Here is a 20,697-nt window from a genome sequence, read left to right on the forward strand (position 1 = left end):
GCTCCACCATTTCCCTGATAAATGAGCTTGAGCAAGTCCCTTAACTTTTCTGGGCTGCAGTTTGCTCATTTGTTTTCCCTCCTACTTAGACTGTGAGCCTCTTGAGGGACAGAGACTACATTCAACTTCATGCAATTGTATTTACTGAGCACTTACTGTGTGCATAGCACTGTCCTAAATGCTTTTCTTGTATCTACTCCAGAGCTCAGTACAGTGTTTGGTACGTAGTAAACACTCTAGTCAAAATTACAAATCATCATTACAATTGATCTGGACATACTTAATGAAGCAATAATAAAACTTGACAAACTGATGATCATGGGGGATTTCTATATGTGGAAAGGTAGCGATGCCCAAATGTGAAAACAAAGTCATCAGTCCCGCATGGGGGCAGAAAAAGCTAATAATAATTATGGTACTTGTTTAGTACTTACTATATGCCAAGCATTGTTCTAAACACTGGGGAGACCCAAGTTAATTAGATTGGAAACAGTACCTGTCTCCTATGGAGATCACGCTCTTAATTCTCATTTTACAGATGAGGTAACTGAGGCCCAGATAAGTGACTTGCCTAAAGTCACAACAGCAGACATGTGCTGGAGCCAGAATTAGAACCCAGGTCTGATTCCCAGGACTCTGCTCCACTAAGCCACACTGCTAAATAGCAGCAACCCATCCTGCTCAGGCAGCGTGCCAAATCGCCACATAGTACGGACAACACAGTCTTCCTCATCTAGATCGTAAGCCTGTTGTGGGCTGAGAATGCATCTGTTACATTGTACTCTCCCAAGTGCTTAGTACAGTGCTCTGCACACAGTAAGCACTCAAAAAATAAGATTGACTTCTGTTTCACAAACATCGACTGTAGTAGCGGCAGTATTTGATCAGTGCCTATTTTTTTTAAATTGGTATTTGTTAAGCACTTAGTATGTGCCAAGCACTGTTTTAAGGACAGCAATAGATAAAAGGTAATCAGATTGGTTACAATTCCTGTCTCACACAAGACTCACAGTCTTAATTCCCATTTTACAGATGAGGTAACAAGCACAGAGAGGTCACGCAGAAGACAAGTGGAGGAGGCAGATTTAGAACCCAGGTCCTTCTGACTCCCAGACACTTGCTCTATCCACTGGGCCATTCTGAGGAGCACCATAGTAGACTTTTAGAAAGTACAAGTAACAAACTGACATGTTCCTTTCTCCCAAGGAGTCTATACTCAAACAGGGAGACAGATGGAAAAATATTTATAACACTAAGCAGCCAAACATAGAGCTAGAGGACTAAGAAGGGGATAAAATTCAAGAGTGCTAAAGCAAGTTGAAGGGATGATGTGGCTCACAGTGCTTGGAGGTTAATTAGGGAAAGCTTCTTGGAGGAGCTGGGATTTAAAGAAGGATTAGGATGTGGGGAGAGCTGTGTTCTGTGATTAGGGATGAAAAAAACAGGAATTTCTGGAACTTCCTGGGGAGCAGCACAAGTAAGGGGACTGAGTTAAGAGAGTGCAGAGTTAAGAGAGTGCCAAAAAAGTGTCAAATACTGCTGCTATTACCGCCGATGTCTGGGAAACAAAAAAGTCAGAGTTGAGAGTTGGAGATCATCTCTGGAGGAACAATGAGTGATTTGGGGAGGAGGAGGTGAGGAGAGTACATTTGTAAGGTGGGGTCAGGTGTAGAGACTTGAGGGTGGTTGTGAGGAGCTTATGTTTAATGAGAAGAAATGAGGGAAGCCAGTGGATGGGGTTTGAGGAGAGGGGAATTAGGGGCCAAGTGATGCTTGAGGAAGATTATCTATGCGTAGCATGTTATAGAAGTTGGAGGGGAGAGAGAGGGCAGGAGACCGGCAAGGAAGATAAAGCGATCTAAGAGCCCCAATGGCATCTCAATATTTCCATCAGCATCATGGCAGGGTCTTGGAACATATCTAGATCTTCACAGTCCACCAGGGTACTGAGTGTTGGCCTGGACACTATCAGATACAACACAATTACAAAGCAACAAAAACCAGTGTCCATCTAAACTGCTACCAAGTTGATCCAAGCATTTATCCTATCCCACCTGACTACTGCATCTGCCTCCTGTCTGACCTCCCTGCCTCTTCACATTGCACAGATCATTTTTCTAAAAATACATTCAGTCCAAGTCCCCCCCCCCTCCTCAAGAACCTCTATTGGTTGTCAATTCACCACCGTATCAAACAAAAACTCCTTACCATTGGCTTTAAAGCACCCAGCTTGCCCCCTACCTTATTTCTCGGATCTAACTACAGCCCAGCCTACACACACTTAGTTCCTCTAGCATCAGCTTACTCACTGTGCCTTGATTTCATCGATCTCCCTGTGATCCCTTTCCCACCTTCTCCCTCCCCATCTGCATATGGCAGACCCTGAATCTCCCGATCTTCAAAGCATTAAGGTTGTATCTCCTCAAAGAAGCCTCCCCAATTAACCACTCATTTCCCCAGCTCACTCTCCCTTCTCTATCATCTCTGCACTCAGAGCTGTGGACCTTAGTGCATTTTGTATTCATTCCATCCTCAACCCTAAAGCACTTAGATAAACACATCTTTATAAATTATTTTTATGCCTGTCTCCCGCTCTAGACAGTAAACTTACTGTGGGCAGGGAACTTGTCTGCCAACGCTGTTGTACTGAACTTTCCCTATTGCTTAGTACAATGCTCCGCACTTAGTAAATGCTCAATAAATATCACTGTTGCTAATGCTACAGAAAAGCACCATCTAAACAAAAGGCAATCAACCTCATACTCAAGAAAGTGGTGTCAGGATGGGATTCTGATCCACCAGAAACTTTGTTAACTCTGGGTTCTTCAAGTCCCATCAAGAAAATCTCTGCATCTTTTGCCCAGAACCTACTGAAAGCACACAACTGGGCTTAGGATGCAGCAGGATACCCAAATAGCTGCTTTTCCGGTGAACTAGAATGGGAAGACTGAAGCAGTGGGGACAGAAGAAGTGTTTTAGGGATGTGGTAAAATGAAGTCTTAGACATGCAACATCCCACCTGAAAGCTGGAAGTCAGTTGACTCGGTTAGGCCAAGATGTACACTGTGATCAAAAAAGGAGGAACTCTGAGGAGATGCTCCGAAAGGATAGCGACAAGAAGGCAAAAGCAAAGCAGCGTGACCCAGTGGATAGAGCATAGGCCTGGGAATCAGAGGACCTGGGTTCTTATCTAATCTCAGCTCCACCATTTGTCTGCTGTGTGGCCTGCCTTGAGCAAGTCACAACTTCTCTGGGCCTCAGTTACCTCAGCCATAAAATGGCGATTAAAGCTGTGAGCCTCACAACCTGATTAACTCTATCTACCCTAGTGCCTGGTACAATGCCCAGCACATTGTTAAGCACTTAATTACCATTAAAAAAAGCACAAGGAGCAGCAAACCAACATAATCAGCACAACAGAGTAAAGTCTTTGAGTGGACAGGAAGGTCTGGATCGTAGGTTTCACATCGGCCTTTTTAGGTACACAGCAGCTGGGTGTGAATTCCACCGTCTGTGATATTTTCTTCAATTGCAAATAACAAATAAGTCAAGAGATGATGAGACCACGGATGCACCAAAGAGCTTTTAATTGGCAACACAGAGGTTACCTAGGCCAAAAGAGATACAGCAGTGACCAGAGAGACAAAGAAATAGGAAACCAAAGCCAAAGCATTTACATGCCTTTTGGACCATTGCCAGTTGGCAGGCATTCCCTTCACAGAGGCCAGCAACTTTGGCCTGATTCTGGACTCCTCCCTTACATTCAGCCCCCTTGTTCAGGTTGTTGCAAATTCCTTTCAGCTTTTCCTCAGTGACATTTCCAGAATCTACCCCTACCTTTCCATCTGAAATGCCACTATGCTGCTCCAAGACCTAGTCCCAGCCATCCCGAAATACTGTACTAGCTTCCTCTCTGACCTCCCTACCCTCCAGCCTTCCTCAACTTCCCTCTGCTGCCTATGAATTTTCCTAAAAATCCATTCTGTGTACATATTCCCACTCCTCAAAAATCTCTGGTGGTTGTCCATTCCCCTCTACATCAAGCAGAAACTCTAGATCCTAGACTTTGAGCGGAAAGAGCCCAGGACTGAAAGTACAATGTTATCTGAGCAGATGCTCCAAAAGGATAGTGAGAACAAGGAGCAAAAACAAAATAATGTGGCTTAGGGGAGAGAGCGCAGGCCTGGGAGAGAGGGGATCTGGATTCTAACCTTGGCTCCATCACTTGTCTGCTGTGTGACCATGGGCAAGTCACTGAACTTCTCTGGGCCTCAGTTTCCTCATTTGTACAATGGAGATTCAATTCCTGTTTTTCTCCCATTAGATGGTGAGCCTGTGAGGCATGAACTGTGAAATAATCATCTTGCATCTACCCCGGTGCTTACCCCTCTCGGGTTCACACCTGGAGAGTTTCTAGTACTCTACCAACCTTGGCTACAGGGGGGAGGGTCAAGCAGAGACCCACCCATTCCATTCCTAGCTTGGCCAGCAGCTAGCAAGTGGAAGGCAATCTGCTACAAGTCAAAACTCACCCATGTTGGGTAGCAGAGGCAGAGGAGAGAGTCGAGGGCGGAGACTTGAGTTTGCTGCCTGAAAGGTGGCAATGGTAAACCACTTCCATATTTTTACCAAGAAAACTCCAATGGATCCACTACCAGAATGACCTGCAGATGGAGAGTGGGGCATTCTGGGAGAGATTTGTCCACGGTGTCGCTACGGATAGGAAACGACTCGACGGCATAAGACAAGACCCCAGTGCTTAGTACAATACTCGAAGGAGGAAGGAGAAGAGAATTATTATGTAGGAAACTCATTTTTCTGTGCCAGGGGACACCAGAAGTGCCAATCCCCATGCCCGACTGACCCTTCAGGCTGCAGCCCCCAAAGTCTCTATGCTGGTGGGATCCAAGGGACATGAATTCCTTGTAAGGAGAATATCAATACTCCGACCAGCCAATTAAGTGCCAGTAATTAAAATTCATCTTCCTTCCCACCACAATGTATTAAACTACAAACACTTAATTATATGCCTCTTACTTCATTGATCTGCATAAATGGGGGAAAAATACACTTACCAGCTGCATCGCTAATTATCCCTGATGTGAGTTTAGTGGCCCGTTATCCACCCAGGTTGGGACAGGGGCCGGAGAACCCAGGGCACATCTGGGGTCCAGAACAGTGATCGTTCCGGGTCAGGGAAGATGCCAGAATCAACACGTTGGCTGGGCAAGATAGGTGGGAGGAGCAGCATGCCTAGTGGAAAGATCACAGGCTTGAGAGTCAGAAGATCTGGATTCTAATTCCACTTTCACCATTTGCCCTCTGTGTTACTTTGGGCAAATGTGATGGTCACTGTAATAGACCCCTACTTTCATAAGGGGAAAGAGGAACCCAGGAGAGGGGATCCTAAATTTTCCTCTCTGAGAGAAGTTCAACTGAGTAGTTATTAATGCATTATATGGTATTCACTTGGAACCAAGTCAGTCAGAAGGGAGGACATACAGGGTCTGATAGGTGGGGAGGGAGACCCTCGGTTACTTTGAAGAGAGAGGCTTTGAGCTGTGATCCTAGGAGGGGGGGGGGACAGAGAGATGGCTCTAAACTGTGACCCTGGGAGGACACGGGAAACATGGAGGGATCAGAGATGATGCTGTTATGTGGGTTAGGATACCATCAAGGTTCAGAATCCAGAATTAATACTGGGGAGAAATGAGGTTCCTGCCCATGGGTGGAAGAAACAGCACAGTTACATGCTGGAATATGAAGAACTTGGAGAGAGACACACAAACTGGGATGTGCAGAGAGAGGAGGGGAAAGAATCAGAGGAGCAGCAACCTCCAGATGCCTCCAAAAACCGATGGGCTTGGAGGGGGAAAGTAGTAGATCCGGGGAAAAGTGTAATATTGGACTGGAATTCGGTTTGCCTATTACCTGATTAAGCATAAAGCAATTTAAACACGTGTGATCTCTGTCCTCGGTGTCTGCTTGCAAAGGGCTGGAGGAGAAGCTCTGGGTACCAGGGCGACATATGGGTTTTGGAAACCAAAGGTCGGGGAGGGAGTGCTTTCTCTGGGAGCTTCCTGAAGCTAGGCCCTGGAGGCTTTGGGGGAGGTGTCTGGGCGGGAGACCAAGGAATAGCGGAAGTGATAGGGCTGCAGTGTTTAGGCAGCTCCTTCAAATCTTAGCCAACTCTTGAAGGGAAGACCTGGAAGGCTTTAGGACCCAGTAGAGGTCAACAAGGGTCTGGGTGCTCCTAAACCGACTCTGGAAGCTGGTTTAGCCAGGGTACATAAGACTGTGAGGCCCCAGAAACATCACACCATGTCACAACTTCTCTGTGCCTGTTTCCTCACCTGTAAAGAACGGGGATGTAATACCTGTTATCCCTTAGACCGTGAACCAGATGTAGGACAAGGGACAGTGTCCAACCTGATTATCTTGGATCTTCCCCTTGCTTCTAGTATAGTCCTTGGCACCTAGCAAGCACTTAAATACCACAATTAATTAGGTGCTATGGATGCACTTAAATACCACAATTATATGCCATGAACCCAGGAGCCTGGCTGAACAGCTCGTCCCAGGCCCGGGAAGCTCCTACTCAAGGTCAGAAAGCTGGGCGGTTTGGGATGGCTGGGATCTGGCATGCTGCGAGGCGACCAACAGGACTGGTCTTTGTTTGGAGAGATCGAATCAGGCAGAGGGGAGAACGTCCAGGCCAGGTAGCCCGCAGAACAGAGCCCCTCTGAAGCCACACCACTCTTCCGGTCGCCTGTCTCAGGGTTCACCATTGTCTCCCGCAGGGTTAGGAAGCGATGGCAAGAGTGACATGGGTGCCCACCCACAGAGAGGTAAAGTTACCCTCCATCTCCAATACTCCAAGTTGGGAGGGAGCAGCACCCAGGGATATCAATCAGTGGCATTTATTGAGCCTTTACTGTATGCAGAGCTAAGATCTTGGGAGAGTAGTCAGTCAGTTGCATTCATTGAGCACTTACTATGTGCATAGCACTGTACTGTGTTCGTGGGGGAGTACAGTATAAGAATACCCAGATACATTCCCTGCCCACCATGTAAAATCTGATAGCTGATCCGACAAAATTGCTGCCCTCAAGGAGCTGACAGTTCCACAAGGTCAGTCCCCCGAGGCAGGATAGAATAGGGCATGGAGGTGCAGAGATCCCCACTTTTGTAGCATCTCTTCCGCTGCTACTGCTCAGATGAGAAGCAGCATGGAGTAGTGTATAGAACATGGGCCTGGAAGTCAGAAGGTCATGGGTTCTAATCCCTGCTCCACCACGTGTCTTTTCTGTGACCTTGGATGAGTCACTTCACTTCTCTGTGCCTCAATTTCCACATCTATAAGATGGGGATTAAGACTGTGAGCTCTACGTGGGATGTCCAACCCAATTTGATTGTATCCACCCCGGTGTTGAGTACAGCGCCTGGCACATAAGTGCTTAACAAATACCATAATTATTATTAGGGAAGTGGGCATGAAGAGGTCTGGGTGGGCAGGGAGTGAGGAGTGTAACCTTGCTGCTTCCCTACAGGGGTCAGGAAGGCCTGGTGCCCCTAATCCTGTAAAGTACCTCACCACTAGGGGTATTGGAACCCGGGAGGTCTCCACCTGGTCCTCTGAGGGTATATGGGAAGGCAGGTGGCTCTAGGAAGATGGTCCTCCCTGCCCCCTCCCATCGCTCCTTGCAGTGCTGGCTTTGCGACGTCACTGGAGTCTGCTTCTCCTGCCCTGAGTCATCCTAGGAGCTGTCCTGCTCCTCCTCCACCACTCAAGGAGTCCTGCGTCCCTAGGATGACAGGCAAAACCCCAGTTTCTTACACACCCAGTATGATGCCCAGCTGACTTCAGCCCCAAGGGAACCTCAGGCTGCCGCTCTGACCTCCTTGGCACCAGCCACCCCTGTTTCCCATCATGATGCAGGAGAGAGTGGAGGCAAACCAGGAAACCATTACCCCTTCATGAATTACAGCCCTCTAAAGAGCCATGTTGGCACGTCGCGGAACATGGAAATGGGGCCAGGCTCTGTGCCAGCCTTGCCTGTGGGGACACAGGGGAGATGGAGGAAATCTTCTCTCAAAGGTGAGTCCTCTCCAGCAGCTCAGGACCTTGGACTCCCCCCGTCCTGAGTTGGCACTCCCTGGGTGGTCTGTCCGAGTGCTGGGAGAAGGTCAGTTGCCCCAGGACCCCCTCTAATGCCTCCACCCCCATACCCAGCTAGAAGCTGCTCCAGCTCTCAAGTGAAGGATTGCATGCCCAGGGAGGTCACCAGCCAGGCTGATAACTCAAGAAACAAAGCATCTTGTTCCTCAAAGACTCCCTTGCCTCCACCTGAGAAGCATCATGGCCTTGCGGATAGAGTACGAGCTTGGGAGTCAGAAGGTCGTGGGTTATAATCCACACTGACACTTGTCTGTTGTGTGACTTTGGGTAAGTCACTTCACTCTGCCTCAGTTATCTCATCTGTAAAATGAGGATTGAGACTGTGAGCCCCACATGGGACAGGGACTGTGTCCAACCCGATTTGTTTGTATCCACCCCAGTGCTAGGTACTGTGTCTGGCACAAAGTGCTTAATACCAAAATTATCATCATCACTAACTGAGCCCAGAGAACAGCGGCAGGATCTGACAAGAGGGCCAAGAGAGCAGGCCAGCCTCCTGAGCCCCAAGGGACTGTCCACTGCCGAGCCCCATCCCACAACTGCCCCAGGGACCATCTGTCAAACTGCCTTCATTCCAAGCTCGAGAGGGCCAAGAAGAGGCAGCTAGAAGTCTGAGCCACTGGATTCTCAATTGCCCAACCTCGACGTTGGAGCAGAGTGGCCAGTACCATGGGAAACTGAGCCACACGAATTGGGAGAACCAGCTGTGTAAGGTATTTAACTTCGAAAAACGAATACAAACCAGCATAGGGGACAATGTGAACCTCCTAAAGCTTCAGGACCTGACTGCAGATACTGAAGGTTATTATGAACACGAGAAGCAGCATGGCCTAGTGGATAGACCACAGGACTAAGAGACAGAGGCCCTGGATTCTAATCCCATTTGTCTAATTTGTGACCTTGAACACTCACTTAACTTCTTTGTATCTCAGTTCCCTTATCTGTAAAATGGGGATTCAATATCCATTCTCTCTCCCCCACTGACTGTGAGCCCCATGTGGGACCTGATTATCTTGTATCTATCTTAATGCTTAGTACAGTGTTTGGCACATAGTAAGCACTTAAATTCCACAATTATTAGAAAGCAGAGAGAAGGGAGAACTGTGAGACCATTCTTAGTTTGTCAGCCCTTTGAGGGCCAGGGACCCAGACATTCTCATATGTGTAGTACAGTTCTATGCACACAGTGTTTAATAAACTTCCGCCTCAGTCACCCCTTGAATTCTCTATCTCCATCCTGCCAAACAGGCTGTCGGTAGGAAAGGCCTTGCTAGAGGCCCCTGAGCCATAGGAGCAGCATCGACTGAGGAGCTACTAGGGTTTAACCCCCAAATTAGGTCATCTTGCGGTTTTCAAAAGTCTTTGGGCCAAAACAAATTCCATTCTGCTGCCCAATGGCCCTGCCCACATTTGCCAATACCAAACCTTCCCTCCCCCTTATGCCACTTCCTACTCCTCTTACCTTCAGACCCTCGGTTTCCTCCCCAGAGCCAGATGCCAGAAAATACATCATAAAGGAAAGAGAGAAAAAAAGAGGCAGAGTAGACTGAATTGCCTTTGGGCCTGCTGCCTGATTGTGCTTCGGACCAACCTAATTTCAATAAAGCCTGGGCAATTGGGCTGGTGCTAATTTCACGGCTCTCCTGTCCCAACACTGGCTATTAACAGGAATGTGTTGGCTGCAGAGGAGGCCAGACTAGGCAGACGTGTGACAGTGTTTAATCATCAGCGGGGGTTGGGAGGAGTTGGGGCGAGGGAAGCACCCCATTTCCAAGAGCTGAATAAACTCAGAGCAGCTGAGAAACTGGTTCTGGGAAGGGAAACTGTCCCAAAACCAGGGGGAGTCAGTGGCTCAGGGGAAGCAGCTTGGCTCAGTGGAAAGAGCCTGGGCTTTGGAGTCAGAGGTCATGGGTTCGACTCCCAGCTCTGCCACTTGTCAGCTGTGTGACTGTGGGCAAGTCACAACTTCTCTGTGCCTCAGTTACCTCATCTGTAAAATGGGGGTTAACTGTGAGCCTCATGTAGGACAACCTGTTTACCCTGTATCTCCCCCAGCGCTTAGAACAGTGCTCTGCACATAGTAAGCGCTTAATACCAACATTATTATTAATTGTATCTATTGAATACTCATTGTGTGCCAAGAACTGTATTAGGCACTGTGGAGAGTCCAATACAACAATAAACAGATGCATTCCCTGCCCAAACGAGCTTACAGTCTGAAGGGTGGGGAGACAGACATTAATATAAATAAGTAATAGATATGTACACACAAGTTCTGCAGGGCTAGGAGGGGGGAATGAATAAAGGGAGCAAGTCAGGGTGATGCAGAAGGGAATGAGAGAAGAGGAAATGAGGGCTTAGTCAGGGAAGGCTTCCTGGGGAGATGTGCCTACAATAAGGGTTTGAAGCGGGGAGAATCTGTTGGATATGAAGAGGGAGAGTGTTCCAGGCCAGAGGCAGGACATGGGCGAAAGGTCAGCGAGATAAACAAGATCCAGGAACAGTAGGAAGGTTAACATTAGAGGAGAGAAGTGTGCAGACTTGTAGAAGGAAAGTAGAGGTGTGTTAGGAGGGGACAAGATGATGAAGTCCTTGAAAGCAGATTGTGAGGGGTTTCTCTTTGAAGGGTGGTTGGTTGGAGTTTGAGGAGTGGGGAAATATGGCCTGAATGTTTTCAAACAAAAACCATTTGGACAGCACAGTAAAGTAGGGGCTGGAGTGGGGAGAAAAAGGAGGCAGAAGCATCAGCAAGGAGGCTGATAGAGTAATCAAGATGAGATAGAATAACTGTTTGGATCAATTGGGGTGGGGGGAAGTTGTGGAAGGGGCAGGAGGGAGGAGGAGGATGGGTATCCCTGGGCTCCAAACTCATGTATTGGGAACAATGGAAAAAAGGGCCTAGCAGAGTGGAAGAGAAAGGGGAGATGTTAATTGGTGAAAACCATTTTAGAAGTAAGAAGAGCAACATTTACCAAGCACCCACTTGATGTGGTGTATTGAACTAGCCTTTTGGGAAGCAGAGAATAAAGAAATGATATAATCCCTGCCCATAAGGAGTTGACATTCTAAGGAGGGAAACAAATATGCAAATATTTACAGTTAAAATGGCCAAATAAATGGAGCCGGCATATAAACAGGAGGGTTAAGAAGTGTGTAAATAAGTTCACAAGTGCTAGGATTCTAAGCCAGACCAGGCTTGGTCTGAAAGACTCAGCTAAGCCACTGAGAGGCAGGTTGGAACAGTGGCCCACGATCAACTTGCTTCTTTCTCCCTTTCCTTTCCATTTTCTGCGGCCTGGAAGGCCCAGGCCGGGAGAGCTGCAGCCTCCAGTAAGTAGCTCGTCATGATGTCGCTGCCCAAGCCTGATGCATTACGGGAGGTGTGTACCCGGCTTGCCTACCTGGGCCTGTCCCCGCCAACGAGGTTAATTCTGGGTCCCACGAGGTAAGGTGGCGAGCCAGGTGGAGACCTAGAGCTTAGGCCAGGAAGGGCTGGGTCTACTGGCCCACCACCCATATCACCCAGGAACTTCTGGAGGCAGACAAGCTGGCCCAGGCTGGGCGTTCAGAGGTGGCACACTGAGGTTAACCGCTCCTACTCAGTCACCTGGGGTCTCTTATAGCAGTTTCCTTGATGTCTAGGCCAGGAAATGTTCTCAAGACCCTAGTTGGCCAAGGGCTTCCCAACCTCTGAGACACTCCCACTGCTGCTGCTCACCCAACCACCCCACCTCACACGTCTCCCTACCCATCGCAAGTCCACGGTAATGGGGGAAAGCTGGCTCTGGCCCTGGCCCGCCTGGCCAAAACAGCAGCAGGAATTCAGTCTGCACCTCATATGAAGCTATTGAGGCCTCAGGTGAAAAGCAGCATGGCCTGGTGGATAAGCACTAGCTTAGAAGTCTGAAGGACCTGGGCTCTAATTCCAGCTCTGCCACATGGCTGCTGCGTGACCTCAGTCAAGTCACTTCTATGTGCCTATTTCATCATCTGTAAAATGGAGATTAAGATTGTGAGCCTCATGTGGGACAGGGACTGTGTCCAACCCAGGTTGCTTGTATCCACCCCAATGCTTAGAATAGTGCTTGGTGCCTACTAAGTACTTAACTGATGCCACAGTTATTATTAGATGGGCATAAACACACAAAAGGATGCTCATACCTGTTCAGCCAAATCAAAGATGACAGCCTGCAGAACCTGTGAAGTACATGCTATTTTCCAAGGCATCCGTTGAGAGGATTTCTGATCCAGTCCATGCTGGGGCCAGGGGAATGGTAATAAAAATGCTTCTCTTCCCCTCTCCTAAACACCATCAGGAAATGAGGCTCTCAACCATGCTTGTTAACATATGCCGAGGTCATGGCCTCCAGGAAGTTCTTCTTGGAGTCTGTTCTGAGTCCCTCCTGGTGACACTTATATGCTACATTTAAATGCTTTCCCTTCTCTTTGCCTTGGCAGCACGAATCAGCTGCTCACTACCATCTGTGCAAAAACCTCTCCTTACATTCGAGGCACAGTGCCTCTCTCAGATGGCTCTTCAGACATTCCCTGGTCCACTTACATCAAGGGTCAGGGAATATTCGCTGTATGGTAAGATTGGCGAGACAGAGAGAGCGCTTACTTTTCGGGGGTCACAGCGTACGAGCAATGGAACCAGCCGGTAAGAGAATCCGGCAAGGCTGTCATTCCTCTACGTGAGACAAGCCTATTTGCCCTGAGAGAGGGAGAAGAAGAGCCTTAAAAAGAAAATAATCAAAGTCAGGGGGAGGAAAGAAAGGTCACCGCAGTCACATACTCATGTCACTAAAAGGAAATCCAACTGGCCAAAGAGATAACCATAGGAAGAGAGGTGCTGGATCTTCTCTTTCCCTCTCTCCCCCACACACACCTTCAAGTGAGGGACCAATCAAGGTATATAATAATTTGGCAAGCACTATGTGCCAGGCACTGTACTAAGCACCAGGGTAAATACAAGACGATCAGCTTGAACACAGTCCTTGTTCCGCATGGGGCTCACAGTCCCCATTTCCAGATGACCTGAGGCACAGAGAAGTGATTTGCCCAAGGTCACTCAACAGACAAATGGCAGAGTGGGGATTAGAACCCAGGTCTTCTGATTCCCGGCCCGTGCTCTTTCCACTGGCCCATGCTATATAACCTGCCCCATTGTGGAGTGACACATGGCTTCCAACTGGGTAGCCAGAAGCAACTTCCTGTCTTCTCCTCCTGGTCCTACACCCCGCTCACCACCAACCAGCCTAAGACTGTAAGACCATAAAGAGCCAATCCATTCTCCAGGGTGAATCAGTCACCGCCAGGTCAAGAGCGGCATCCCATGTTAATCAGCATTCTGCAGTGCCAAGAAAGTGAACATTCACCCAGTCACAACAATGCCAATTCCTTAGTATCTCCCGCCCGATGGCCGGGCCAACCTTGGCCTCCTCCTCTGAAGGACTTGGCTCTGGAGCCCGAGATCCAAAATTCCCCTGGCTGGAGCCCCTAAGTCCCTGCCTTGCAAGCTAAGTGGAGTCTCAAAGCTAAGTGGGTTTCTTCTCTGTGGCTGCCCAGCTCAAGGGCTCGATCCTTTCTACTCCTTCCCAGGCTGGGCAGCTCTTTCTCCTCCGGTCCTCCAGTTTGCCTCCCACCGCCCCCAATCCCGGGGCTGAGCCTCCCCCGACCACCGCAGCTGGACCGAGCTCCAGAGGCTGGCCCTGTTTACTGAAACCGCTGGGCCGGTGATCTAGCATTGTGGGGGGCAGAGAGGAACATTTGGGGTACCTAGGATCTCAGATACCTGGAAAACCTGTACCGACAGGTGGTTTGTCTTCTTCCTGAACCCTAACCCCAAATCCTTCCCCTCCACTCCCCAGCATCCCCACCATACCTCCTGCAGTTCAGTCCTCTGGACTCCCACCTCCTCTCCAAGTGGGCCGCCTTGTCCTCACTCTCTCCAACCCAGCCTAGCTCCCCTCCACCCTCCCCTTTCCTGCCATCCCAGACCATTTTCCCCCAAGCAGAAATATCCACGTCTGATTAGTTCTAGAACCTCCTGATTGGTATGGAAGGCCTGCAGTGCAATCTTAGAGACGGCGGGAAATTCGGCCCCTTCCCACTTACCTAGATTAGCTTCTAGCCGGGATAATTATTTAAACAAGTCGCCAGCCAGGCCTCACATCATAATTATATATATGTATTAATACTTCACCTTTATACAGCACCTTGCGTCTGGGGATGTCAAAACACTTGACAAACATTAATCAATTAAGCTTCTGGTCTCCTTGGTGAGGCTTGTTTTAGACAGAGCCTGTTTACCTACAGAGGCTAGAGCAGGAAGAGTGACTGGGCCAAGATCACGAGCAAAGGCCAGGGCGGAGGAAGAAACTCAGGGGTCCTGACTCTGACTCTCCTTGTTAGGAAGGTTCTTGATGGCTCTTGTTCCTGGATTACAGTGGTTTAGATCAGTCTTTAAAAGAGAGAGGCTCCTCTCCCCCTTGTTCAATCATTTATTGAGCGCTTTACTGTGTGAAAGTACAACAGATACAATACAACAAACAAACATTCCCTGCCCACCATCACTGTTCTCAGGAAGACCCCATTATCCACGTTGGTTAGAAGAGGGGCTCTGCACAAATGTATACAGTAAAAGCTCAATAAATACCACTAAGGTATCTATTAAACACTTACACGCACTTAGTACACAGTAAACATTCAAATACAATTGAAGTGGGAGGGCAAACACTGTGCTAAGGATTGGAGAAGGACTCTAGGGTCAATCATTTATCATTGGTATTTAGTGCTTACTCTGTACAGAATACTGTATTAAGCACTTGAGAGACTGCAATAATAATGGTATTTGTTAAGCATTCACTATGTGCCAAGCACTGTTCTAAATGCTGGGGGAGATACAAGGTTGTCCCACGTGGGGCTCACAGTCTTAATCCCCATTTTACAGATGAGGTAACTGAGGTACAGAGAAGTTAAGTGACTTTCCCACAATCACACAGCTGACAAGTGGCGGAGCCGGGATTAGAACCCACGACCTCTGAATTCCAAGCCCATGCTCTTTCCACTGAGCCACGCTGCTTCTCTGACTATAATACAACAGAGTTGGCAGAAACACTCCCTGCCCCCAACAAGAGAAGCAGCATAGCCTGGTGGAAAGAACAGGCCTGGGAGTCAGAGAACTTGTGTTCTAATCCTGACCCTGCCACTGGTCAATTATGTGACCTCGGCCAAGTCACTTCACTTGTCCAGACTTCTGTTGCCTCATCTGTAAAATGGGGATTAAGACCGGGAGCTCCAGGTGCGACACAGACTGTGTCCAACCTGATTAGCTTGTATTTACCCCAACATTTAGTTCGGTGCCTAGCACATTGAAAGTACTTAAATATCTTAAAAAAAAAAAAAACTTACAGGCTAGCTGTCCTCCCTTCCTCTCCTTGGCCAATTTCATCTCTCAGTAATAGGGTAGCAATAATGATTACTAGACTGTAAGCTTCTTGTGGGCAGGGAACATGTCTACCAACCATTTCACTGTACTCACTGAAATAATTACACAGTGCTGTATACACACTACTAGCCTTTTATAAACAGGGAATGTGTCTGCTAATTCCACTGTACTGTACCCTCCCAAGTACTTAGGACAATACTCTCCACATTGTAAGAACTCAATAAATAATGGTGGTATTTAGGCACTTACTATATGCAAATCACTTTTCTAAGCGCTGGGGGGATACAAGGTGATCACGCTGTCCCACGAGGGGCTCACAGTCTTCATCCCCATTTTACAAATGAGGGAACTGAGGCGCAGTGAAGTGACTTGCCCACAGTCACACAGTTGACGAGGGCAGAGCTGGGATTCAAATCCATGACCTCTGACTCCCAAGCCCTGGCTCTTTCCACTGAGCCATGCTGCTTCTCTACCAGTGATTAACGGTACTTGTTAAGCACTTAACGTGCCATGTCCTATACTAAGAGTTAAGGTGGCTATAAGACTGTGACTCCCTTGTGGGCAGGGATTGTCTCCATCTGTCGCTGAACTATATTTTCCAGGGTCTTAATACAGCGCTCTACACAGAGTAAGAGCTCAATAAATACAACTGAATGAATGGTTGAACACAATGTCCCACATGGGGTTCACAGTCTTAATCCCCATTTCAGTTGAAAAAACAGACAGAAAAGTGAAATGTCTTGCCCACCGTCACACAGATGACACATGGTGGAACCACCATTAGAATTTAAGTCCACTGACTCCTAGGCCCTCATTCTTTCCCCTGGCCATATTGCTTCCCTGAATTTGACTTCAAGTTCTACATTCTACCTCCCCTGCCTTCCCCATCCTCCCCGTGGAAAGGTAAGAGCCCCTTTGCTAAAATACCTGGAACTAGAAGCTTGAACCTTTCTCCAAAAGCAGTATTCTAAAGTTAGAAAAGATAGTGGATTCTGCTCAGAATCTAAAATGGAACTCTGCATAAGCACCTAGAATAACTATGAGGCTCTGATTTCAAATAATATCTTAAGCAGAGAGACAACTAAAATGAATGCAAGGATGTGAATCCACATAGATTTAAAAGCTCAAACTAAGATTTATATCCCAAAACTCCAAAATAAACCACTTACCTGCATATCTTCCCCTCATCTTAAGGAACCGGGACTAATCCATGAGGGAGACAAAGAAGCACCTCACCATTCAGCATCCAAAGAAAAAGAGAAGGAGCTGCCCATCTTTCATCCCTAAGCCTGCTTAAGATAGCTCAGGAGCTTTGCCCTAATGTGGGGCAAAAAGAACACGAGTCAGCCCCTTGCCTCCTGGGAAATGTTGCTTTTTTTTCCTTTTATTTCCTAGTTAACTTTCAACAGACCCTTCTGCATGGCCGACGACTGAGTATAATTCGGTACGGCCAACAGCTGCCTCTTCCTCCTCTAGGTTCTTGGGAGGGTGATTGCCTCAGCTGCCTGTGGTCATGTGATCAGATGTGAGCTTGTTGTGGGCCGGGAAGGGGTTTGTTGTACTGTAGTCTCCCAAGCACTTATTACAATGATTTGCACACAGTAGGCACTCAATAAATATGATTTAATGAATGGAGCTGCTGGAGCCTGTGCAGGCAAGAAGAGAGATGAGGGGAGGGAAAAGGGATGAGATAGACAACTGCCTCCATTTACCCCAAATCCCACTTCTCTTGCCGATCTGGTCCTCTATCTAACTGTTCAGTCTTCCTGCACAAGGGAGCAGCTCAGAAGGCCTGAGAGGTGAAACTGTCAACTTTAAAAAATAGCAACTGAAGCCGATAGAGTGGAGGGATCTGTTTCTTATACAGTTGTGGCCAGTGATAGAGTTTCCTCCCCACACCCCTTCCTTCTCTCTCTCTCTCTCTGTCTCATTCTTTCCTCATCCCTTTCAGCTGTGGGTCCTTCATTCAGAGTCAGAACAGATGTATCCTCCTTAGCTTCTATAGGGAACCAGACCCACTAAAAGTCAAATTCAGATCCATCACTCAAGCTGTGTGGTCTATTGGAAAGAGAATAGGCCTGGATACCAGAGGACGTGGATTCTAATCCCAGGTCCATCACGTCCCTGTTGTGTGACCTCGGGCAAGTTGCTTAACTTCTCTGTTCCTCAGTTCCCTCATCTGCAAAATGGGGATTCACTACCAGTTCTCCCTTCTACTTAGACTGTAAGGCCCCATGTGGCACCTGATTACCTTTTTCTCCTCCAGAGCTTAGTCCAGGGCTTGACACATACTAAGCAACTGAATATCACAACTGTTACCGAGCACTTACTCTGTATAGAGCACCGAACTAAGCAATTGAGAGAGTACAAGTAAAGTAGGAAGACATGATCCCTGCCCTCCGAGAGTTTACAAGCCGGTGGGGGAGCTGAGCGTGTAGATAATAATGATAATAATTATGGTACTTGTTAAGCACTGAAGCAACAAGGCCTAGCGTCAAGAGCACGGGCTTGGGAGTCAGAGGACGTGGGTTCTAATCCCAGCTCTGCAATTTTTCTGCTGTGTTACCTTGGGCAAATAATTTAACTTCCCTGTGCCTCAGTTATCTCATTTGCAAAATGGTAATTAAAACCGTGAGCCCCACTTGGGGCAACCTGATTACCTCGTATCTACCCCAGTACTTAGAACAGTGTTTAGCACATAGTAAGCATTTAACAAATCCCATAATTATTATGCGCCAGGTACTGTACTAAACTCTGGGGTAGAAACAAGCAAATCGAGTAGGACACAGTCCCTGTCTCATGTGGGGCTGACAGTTTCATTCCCCATTTTACAGATGAGGTAACTGAGGCCCGGAGAAGTGAAGTGATTTGCCCAAGGTCACATAGAAGACATGTGGCAGAGCTGGGATTAGAACCCTTGACCTTCTGACTCCCAGGCCCGTGCCCTATCCACTACACCATATAGATCAGTGCTTAGAACAGTGCTTGGCACAAAGTAAGGGCTTAACAAATACCATAATTATTATCTTCAAAGAGGCAGAAGGCCATCCTGGATTTTAGACCCAGCTCCATCACTGATATGCTGTGCCACCTGAAGAGAATCACTTAATCTCTCTGTGCTCCAAAAAGAAAATCACTTAATCTCTCTGTGCTCCCCAATGTCCGTCTGTTATCGGGAAAGATATCACACCTTGTCACAGGGACACTGGGAGGATAGAATGAGCGAACGGTTTAAAAACAAAAGCCTTATAAAAATTCAAAGAATCATGGAACTTCTTCCCCCCACCCGTATTCTGACCGGCTAAAAGTCAGGCATGAAGACTCGCAGAGAAAAAGGCCCGATAAACCCTCAAACCTGCCCTACATTCTGGAACACAGCATCTCCGTCCCTCACTTCGCCACGTCTGTGACCTAACAAAGCTGCAGGATGCTCAGAACTGGGATTGTTATATTAAAGACAGGTGGGTGCTTTCAAAGCTTCGTGAGTCTGATTCATGTCTCTGCCACATTCCTTGTCCGGGGCCCTGCAAACCCCAGGCGAACGCCCTCGCCTGTCATCCCCGAGCCAGCCGCGACGAGTAGCACGACTAGTTCAGGTCCCTGGCCGGCAGCCCCCGTCACCGTTTGATCCTCAGCGTCGCCCCGCTCTCGGCCTCCCCTCCGAGACCCTCTCAGCTGACAGGGCCTCAGTGGCTGAGTGCTCTAGTGATCAGATCCCGATCCCCACTCGGCCCAGTCTCCGTGGAGAGTCTGCTGTTGGAAGGCTTTTCAGTGCAATATAGGGAAGGAATAATAATAATAATAATGATTGTGGTATTTGTCAAGTGCTTACTATGTGCCAGGCCCTGAAACCACATGCTGGGGTGGTTACAAGCAAATCGTGTTATACACAGTCCCTGTCCCACCTGGGGCTCACAGTTTCAAGCCCCCTTTTACAGATGAGGCAACTGAGGCACAGAAAAATGAAGTGACTTACCCGAGGTCACACAGTGGGCAAGTGACAGAGCTGGGATTAGAACAAACGACCTTCTGACTTCCCGGCCATGGCTCAGTGGAAAGAGCACGGGCTTGGGAGTTAGAAGTCATGGGTTCAAATCCAGGCTCTGCCACTTGTCAGCTGTGAGACTGTGGACAAGTCGCTTAACTTCTCTGTGCCTCAGTTCCCTCATCTGTAAAATGGGGATGAAGACCGTGAGCCTCACGTGGGACAACCTGATTACCCTGTATCTAGCCCAGCGCTGAGAACAGTCCTCTGCACATAGTAAACCCTTAACTAATACCAACATTATTATTATTACCTCCCTGGGTGCTATTTGGGGGGGGGGGGCGTCTAGAGTCCCTCTCTGTAGCCCCAGAGTTCCCTCTGCCAATTTTAACCAGGCCCAGTCGATTTTTTTGCCTCCTGCCCAGATCCCTGCTTCCTCAACCCCTCCGCCCGCTGACCGGGATTAAGAATGGAGACGGTGGCCTTTTATAAGCCTATTACTGTCTTCCGTGGACACTAATGAAACAAACAGCTCTAAAGCAGACAGAATCATCCATAACAGTTACACGGTTTGTGCGGATGCTGAGACAAAACCCGATAACGTCTTCATCTCTTTCCATTTCTCCCCATCATTGGCAGTGCTGTTCCAACCCAGCGGAGCACAATATGAGAAAGCCTCTTGGACTCCTCTGTATCTCGTGAAGCCCCTAAGCGCCTGACTTTTCTGGTGGGCTCCGCCTCCCAATGAAATCAACCTCCAGAGAGTGGTTTAGGAGATGATAATGATAAAGTTGGTATCTGTTAAACGCTACTATGTGCAGAGCACTGTTCTAAGCACTGGGGTATACAGGGTAATCAGGTTGTCCCACATGAGGCTCACAGTCTTAATCTCCATTTTACAGATGAGGTACCTGAGGCACAGAGAAGTGAAGTGACTTAATAATAATAACGTTGGTATTTGTTAAGCGCTTACTACGTGCAGAGCACTGTTCTAAGCGCTGGGGTAGATACAGGGTAATCGGGCTGTCCCACGTGAGGCTCACAGTCAATCCCCATTTTACAGATGAGGTAAATGAGACACAG

At 48.0% G+C, this 20,697-nt stretch overlaps 1 protein-coding gene and 1 non-coding gene across 4 annotated transcripts in view; one reads left to right on the forward strand and one right to left on the reverse strand.

Moving 5' to 3' along the window:
- Positions 1–20,697, reverse strand: part of IGSF21 (immunoglobin superfamily member 21) — a 404,504-nt gene that overhangs the window by 328,485 nt on the left and 55,322 nt on the right. The window contains exon 1 of one of the 3 annotated variants that reach the window (XM_029066238.2): positions 16,799–16,953. The exons of the other annotated variants lie outside the window; for them this stretch is intronic. Within the exon in view, the coding sequence (XP_028922071.1) occupies positions 16,799–16,817 (19 nt within the window). The 5' untranslated portion in view covers positions 16,818–16,953. Of the gene's footprint in view, positions 1–16,798; positions 16,954–20,697 lie in introns of those variants that run through there. 3 annotated transcript variants of the gene reach the window in all.
- LOC114812434 lies at positions 4,385–4,522 on the forward strand. The gene has a single exon (XR_003760087.1). It is a non-coding gene; the product is annotated as a small nucleolar RNA SNORA7 (small nucleolar RNA).

This window comes from Ornithorhynchus anatinus, chromosome 5, assembly GCF_004115215.2.
Source record: "Ornithorhynchus anatinus isolate Pmale09 chromosome 5, mOrnAna1.pri.v4, whole genome shotgun sequence".
Classification (NCBI taxonomy): Eukaryota; Metazoa; Chordata; class Mammalia; order Monotremata; family Ornithorhynchidae; genus Ornithorhynchus; species Ornithorhynchus anatinus.